This window comes from Festucalex cinctus, chromosome 7, assembly GCF_051991245.1.
Source record: "Festucalex cinctus isolate MCC-2025b chromosome 7, RoL_Fcin_1.0, whole genome shotgun sequence".
NCBI lineage: Eukaryota > Metazoa > Chordata > Actinopteri > Syngnathiformes > Syngnathidae > Festucalex > Festucalex cinctus.
This window is the reverse complement of record NC_135417.1, coordinates 30,632,559-30,640,058: the sequence shown is the minus strand read 5'-3', so window position 1 is coordinate 30,640,058 and position 7,500 is coordinate 30,632,559. Positions and strand designations below refer to the sequence as shown.

General features: G+C 39.9%; 2 protein-coding genes across 7 annotated transcripts in view; one reads left to right on the top strand and one right to left on the bottom strand.

The window, feature by feature from the left end:
* The window catches only part of ano10a (anoctamin 10a), a 306,259-nt gene that overhangs the window by 24,434 nt on the left and 274,325 nt on the right, over positions 1-7,500 (bottom strand). For 4 of the 6 annotated variants that reach the window (XM_077526020.1, XM_077526019.1, XM_077526022.1 and 1 more), the window contains one exon: positions 2,232-2,360. In XM_077526020.1, coding sequence (XP_077382146.1) covers positions 2,232-2,360 — 129 coding nt within the window. Of the gene's footprint in view, positions 1-2,231; positions 2,361-5,295; positions 5,337-7,500 lie in introns of all 6 variants that reach the window. The other 2 variants (XM_077526024.1, XM_077526021.1) reach the window with 2 other exon arrangements.
* The window catches only part of LOC144023009 (E3 SUMO-protein ligase ZBED1-like), a 1,922-nt gene continuing 1,496 nt past the window's right edge, over positions 7,075-7,500 (top strand). The window contains exon 1 of the mRNA XM_077528259.1: positions 7,075-7,500. This exon is cut by the window's right edge and continues 744 nt beyond it. Within this exon, the coding sequence (XP_077384385.1) occupies positions 7,207-7,500 (294 nt within the window). The 5' untranslated portion in view covers positions 7,075-7,206.

The following is a 7,500-nucleotide window of genomic DNA, read 5'->3' as shown; positions in this document are numbered from 1 at the left end:
CTGGACTGGTTGCCAACCAATCGCAGGGCACACAGAGACGAACAACCATCCACACTCACACGCACACCTAGGGACAATTCGGAGCATATTATTATTATTATTATTATTATTATTATTATTATTATTATTAGGGCCCGAGCAGCGACCGTTGCGAGGTCCCTATTGTTTTTGGAAAAAATATTATTAGGGCCCGAGCAGTGAAAGTCCCACTTTCCACGCCCACTTCCATACATACAACAGACCATTATGACCGGCTTTCTTTTTTTTTTTTTTTTTTTTTTTTTTTTAAGAGCTCAGAATTGTTCATTTGGTAGTCTTACCGATTCAACGTCTTATCATCATTGCTCTTTGTGTGTGTGTGTGTGTGGGGGGGGGGGGGGGGGGGGGGTATGTGTGTGTGCGTACGTAAAAACGTAAATACGTAAAAATTTATACTCATTAATTCACCTAAAACCTTTAACCTTTATAAGGTTTTATGACCGGCTCTCTGATACTGCAGTGGCACAGTTGGGAGAGTGCATGTACAGTAAGCAGGAGGTCGCAGGTTCAAAGACCCTGTACATTGCACATGTGTCCGTGACAATTATATAAACGGATATTAAGTATACCAACTGACTATCATACCAGGACATGCGTTATACTGACATGATTAAACACGTGTCCCAAATCAGCGCTAATGGCTTTCAGCATCAGGTGACACTTTAAATTACAAATACGCCAATTTGCTCTCATTTGCACCAAGCCCCATTAGCTCACCTGGTAAGTACCTCGAGTGTGGATTCATTTTTACACCCAAGCTCGAGTTCGAATCTCGGTGGGGATTTTTTTTTTGTCACCCCCAACTTTCATTTCAGACATGGATATTTTCCAATTGTTTTACATAAAACAATTAATGTACTAAACCTGTGCATCCATCAATTATGTAAATTATGTAAATTATGTAAAAAAAAAAAAAAGTGTGAGGAAGTTTAAAATAATAAAAATAATGTCACAGACTTTATTGCAGCTGTGGTGGTCAAGTGGTTAAGTTCTTTGTCCAGTAATCAGGAGGTTGTGGTTTCAAATCACACCTCTGACTGTACATACTTTCTTTTTTTTTTAAGTTAAAACTAAAACTTTTGTCTTTTCATTTATAATTCATCCATAATTTCTCATTTGGTATTTACAACCAATTTATCTTTCTTTATTCATTTAACATACATTTTATTTAATGCATTTGTTCAACGACACATTCGCTGCTTCCATTTCACAACACTTCAATGATGGCACCAAGTCTCCTGTGGGTCAGTGGATAGAGTGGCAGTGCAGTAGCTCATTGAACAGTAAACAGAAGGTAAGGGTTCGATACTAGTCTGAGATTGGTTGAATTTAAACTTCTGTCTTTTCATTTATAATTCATTCATAATTTCTCATATGTAATTTACAACCAATTTATTTTTCTTTATTCATTTAACATACCTTTTATTTAATGCATTCAATTTAATGTTCAATGACACATTCACTGGTTCAGCAAGACAACTCTAAATTACATTTAAAAAAACTTCAACGATGGCACTAAGTCTCCAATGGGTCAGTAGATAGAGTGGCTGTGCGGCAGCTCATTGAACAGTAAACAGGAGGCGAGGGTTTGAAACCAGCCTCAGACTGCTTGAATTTCAACTTTTGTTTTTTCATTTATAATTAATCTACAATTGATAATTTGTAATTTACACACAATTCATCTTTCATTGTTATTTGTTTACCACATATTTAATGCATTCAATTTAATGTTCAATGACACATTCACTGGTTACTAGTAATTAATAATTAATTCCGATATAATTTTCACGTAATTTATCTTTCTATTTCCTTCATTAGCATTTAGCTATTAGCATTCAGCTTAGCATTCAGCTTTCAGCATTCCCACGCAATTTCTCCAGAAATTGCTTAGTCTAGCTTGATTATAATGTTGCCTTGACACGAATTAGAAATGACAATTGTGTCACCTTGTGGCCAGTTCGTGTGCAAGTCAGCCCCCATTACATGGCGAGGCGTTGCTCGCTCGTGATTGGCCGGTTCGATGGCATACTCGGCTTTTTTTTCCTCAAAATTCTCGAATTTTCTGGTTGAAAACCGATTTGGTTGAGAACAGAAGCGTTCGAAAACTGAGGTTTGACTGTAGTATGTACAAGAACGCACACACCCACCCATGCACGCAGACGCAGGCACACGCACGCACTCGCAGATATTACCTCAACAGCCACTGTCCACAGCATGAGATGCATCTCTGAGTCAGGGAAGAAAGCTCTGGCTTGTGGAGACATGCCAATAAGTGTACAGTTGGTCACAATAGCAATGACGCTCATGGCTTCAAAAGCAAGCTAAACACAAAAGGAAAGATCAACAATAAACCAATTGTTCATTATATTTGTAATAATGTGTGTTTTATGTCTTACCCACACACTTTTTTTTTTGTTTGTTTTTTTGTTTTTTGCAACAAGTCCTCCAACAATAACAATCATTTTGGTCATTTTAGCATACATCAAAATACGACCATGTGTCACGTCCTGTAGTTTAGCAACCTGTATGGGCCATGTTAAATAGCGAAAAAATACCAAACAGACCCGAATCCCGATCTTCTATGCAAAAGACTAACATCTAACTTACTGAGCTAACCGTCCAGTAACAAGTCAGAGTATTAATTTTTAGTCTAATGGTTGGGGTTTGGATAAGGCTTTCTGCGGATGTACAGTACATGCTGCGTCTTTACATGGGACACAAATGGTTGAGATTAGGAAAAGGCACAGAGGTTAAAAAAAATGTAGTCAACATGGCTGGGAGATATGGCCAAAAAATAAAATCGCGATTTTTGCAGTCATTCAGGACGATTACAATTTTAATCGATTTTAATCTAATAAATCCAGCAAACGTTTATTTAAACGTTTCACTTGTTCAAAAATAATTCCTGTGCAAAATGTTCAGACACCAATAACGTATACTGAGTCTAGATTAGTTTTAACGTAAACTTAACATTCATAGTTTGTGCTTAAATGCCACAAATAAGTAGTTGGTAGCTATTGTAAACATGTCTTGTAAACCACCCATCCAGCATTCTGCCACTTGTGCACAATTACAACACGTAAAAGCATTTGGATGTAACAGTACATAAGAACAACAGCTTTTTCTAATCCAGAAGACAAAACTCGATTTCGTGATTTAACAAATTTTCAACGATTCAATCTTTTAAAATGACAATGTATCAAATTAATTCGATTTATTGCCCAGCCCTAAGTAAACACAAATAAAACATTTAGCCAACACAAAAACAGTCACTGGACAAAGAGCTCAGCGAGAAAAACACTCGTCTTTGGACCAGATGGACCGGGTTTGAAACTCTCTTTAGTATTTAACATGGCCACCCTCGCTCGCTGCCCAGAGGTGGGTGCTAGTCTCCACTCCACGCAGACCGACCTAGACTACGCTGATGACATTGTCCTGCTCGCCACCTTCCTGGATGCCCTATCGGATGCTCTTACGATTTTCTCTGAGGAGGCTCTCCCACTCGGACTGGAAACAACTGGGTCAAGACCAGGTTACAATCACTGATGGATACACTCATGGTCCCTTCTTTGGTACCGCTTGGTCATGGACGAGAGGTGGAGGTCGTCAAGGAGTTCATCTACTAGGGCTGGGTATTGCCGACCACCTCACGATACGATACGTATCACGATACATATGTATCCCAAATAAGACACATTTTATTATTTAATAAAACAAAATATAGGAAAATAGGTATACTGAGACACGTGCCATGTTAAGTTTATCAATAAATACATGTTGACATTCTTCCTCTGCTTTAATTTTTCTTAGCAAGACACAGTGTCCAATCACCGGTGAGCTATTTTTGCATTAATTGAAGGCAATTAACTTCAAAGACGCTGCTGGTTTTGATTTTTTAGGTACAATGCAAGCCGCAAAGGCAAACATGAACTGCCGATTTAAAGTTAACGAGCAATATCGATTCTGACGCCTGCGTATCGATACGTGTATTGTGATGAGGCCCGCAACGATATATTGCCGTATCGTTTTTTTGAGCACACCCCTATAATCTACCTTGGGTCAAAGTTCGACACAAGTGGTTCCTGCGATCCCGAGATCCTGCGTCGACTCCAGCTGGCACGTAGAACCTTTGGCAGGCTCTCTAGGGTATGGTCAAGCCCCTCTATCCGCTTGTTCACCAAACTCCGTCTCCTCAACTCCGTCATTATTCCAGTCCTACTCTACGCCAGCGAAACATGGACCCACTCTGCGGTTCTGCAACGCCGCCTAGACACATTGCACAGGCGTTGCTTGAGTATTCTGTGTGTCCGCTGGTACACAAGACTATTTACACCAGGGCAGGAAATCCAATACCGGTCTCCACCCTCATCAAGAGGCGGCGACTTCATCTGCTCGGTCACGTGGCCCGCCTGGATGACTTAATACCGGCAAAACAACTCCTCACTGATGCATCTCTCCCTCCTCCTCATGGCTGGTGCCACCTCCCCGGACGCCCAAGACTCAGCTGGGTAGCACAGGTGGCTGCCACCAGTCCTTTTTCCAACCTTCTGCTTCGAGCCCAGGATCGAGACAACTTCAGACGACTGGTCACAACGGCCATCTAATTGGCCAAGCGATCACGACTACTACTACTACCACGACTAACATGGCCACTAGAGGTCGCTAAAGTAAAATACGCAACACTTGGCCATAATTTGGCACCTTTGCAAAACAACCTATGTGGTCGTATTTATTGGAGGACTGTCTCTTTTTTTTTTGGACACGTTATCACACTTTTCCCCCTTATTGATCAGCGATCAGAGCTTTTTCAGTCGTTTTCAAACGCAGAGTAAGGCGATAGAGTACGGTCCACCAATTCTGGTCCTCGAGGTCTGAGTCCTGCAGGTTTTCGATGTTTCAGTCCACTAGCAGACCTGATTCATATAATCAGCCTATCAGCATGCCTGATAAAAATCCTGAGCTTTAGTGTCAGATATGTTGGAAGGTGGACACATCTTAAACCTGCAGGACTCCGGACCTCGAGGACCGGAATTGGCAAACCCTGTGATAGAGAAAACTCTTAGCTAGCATGATCACATTTCATTCCTTCGGTGTACAATCAATGTAATCAATATTTTAATCCCATTACAAATCATGCATAGAAAAAATAACAGCTGCTGAATGCAGAGAATTTAATTTGGAATCGCTGCCACCAGTAGCCGAAAAAAAACAAAAAAACTACACACTTCTTCACATACACAACGCGCATGAGCTCACATCTGCAGCCAGAGGTTTGGAAATTCATGCCCAAATCCAGTCTGAAAAGTATTGGCCAGACCATGCTGGATTAGGTATGTGTATATGTATTTTCTGTAGTTTGTAGTTTCAGGACTATTTTCATTGTAGATTCTCACTGAAGGCATCAAAACTATGAATGAGCATGTGTTATGTTCCTATAAAAAAAAAGGTGAAATACTTGAAAACGTTTTATATTCTGGTTTTGTACGTTGTTGTCAGTCGGGACTTGGGAGACCGGCGAATTGTAATCTAAACAGAAATAATCTTCAAATCTCTTTCCTAATGAATCTATTTCTACTTTTAATTCAAATGGATACATTCACACACACTAAACCATGTCCACTGACTAAAGGGGCGAACTCGAGCAGGGGAGCATGAGCTGTGATGCCTTCGCAGAGCAGAGTAAGCAGACTGACTGCTCCTTCATTCACAGTGAGTCGGGAATGAAAAGTTATGAAATGCGGCAGTGCCTTGTATGTAATGTGGACTAATGTAATGTTTTGATCGCTTGTCGATGTCTATTTTATACAACGTCAGATACGGCACTTCTGTGATGCGTCGAAAATGAACAGTCTGCCTGTGATGCCTGTGATATCACTACATATTTGCACTTTTAAGTGGGATGACACAAACATAAAAATGAGCTATGAAAGATGAAACTTGAAGATGAAACATGATCACGATGGTCCTCAAGCGAGTCACGGCACTACGCCCCAAAATGCACACAGGCTATATTGACTTGAAAATACAATAGTGTAGTGTCCGATGTGTGTGGGGTGGTGGGTCAAAACAATACAAAACAAACAAGCAAAAACAATTGTTAAACCATCACATTTTCATTTTCTTTATGTGACAAAAAACATTTCAGATATAACATTTACATTATATATATACATATATATATATACATATATATATATACATATATATATATATATATATATATACATATATATATACATATATATATATATATATATATATATATATATATATATACATACATATATATATACATACATATATATATACATATATATACACATACATATATATATATATATATATATATATATATATATATATATATATATATATACATACATATATATATATATACATACATATACATATATATACATACATACATATATATATATATACATACATATATATATATATACATACATATATATATATATATTAGGGGTGTCACGATTTCGATTTTTTATCGAAATCGATCGAAATTACGTCACGATTTCGAGCATCGAAATAGAAGAGAGGACACACGATCCCCCCCCGCCCCGCACCGCACCGCCCCGCCCCGCAACCCCCGCCCGCCCGCCCGCCCGCCCGCCAACCGCCACCGCCACCTCCCAGGAAGCAAATGAGACGCAGCCAATGCAGCTACTAGCTAACAACGGCACTTGTTTGCTAACTTCTCCTGCACTCATGACAAGCGCGGACAAAGACACGCCAATGGAGCTTCAAGCCGCTTCCGCTTCTCTCAAGTCACCAGTGTGGAAACATTTTGCTTTCCCTGTGAGTTATGTCGACAACGTTCGCGTTGTGGACAAAAATACCACAGTTTGCAAAATATGTTATGTGCGCGTACCGTACCTGGCCACGGGAAACACTACAAACATGGCAGGACATTTACGCAGGCATCACAAAGATTTAGAGTTGACAAATTCAACTAGAAGTGGGAAAACTACGGTCCAAACAACTATTTCATCCTCATTTACAGGGAAACTTCCACACACTTCAGCTCGCGCAAAAACTATAACGAACGCTATAGGTCTATTTATAGCGGCAGACCTGCAGCCTTATTCGGCGGTAGAAAGCGCTGGATTCAAACATTTAATTAATGTACTTGAACCACGCTACAGTATGCCCAGCAGGTCGCATCTTTCAACCAAAGTGTTGCCCTGCATGTATGAAGACGCTAAAGAAAAAGTTTTGCTGGGCCTGAGCAATGCAGAGTTAGTTGCTATAACAACAGATGGCTGGACCTCAAGAGCAACTCAAAGTTACATCACTATCACAGCACACTACGTGAATAAGAACTGGGAGATTGAAAGTCCAGTCCTTCAAACTCGCCCTATCTATGAATCACACACAAGCGATAATTTGGCAGAAGTATTAAAGGAAGCGGTACAAGAATGGAAACTGGACAGACAAGAC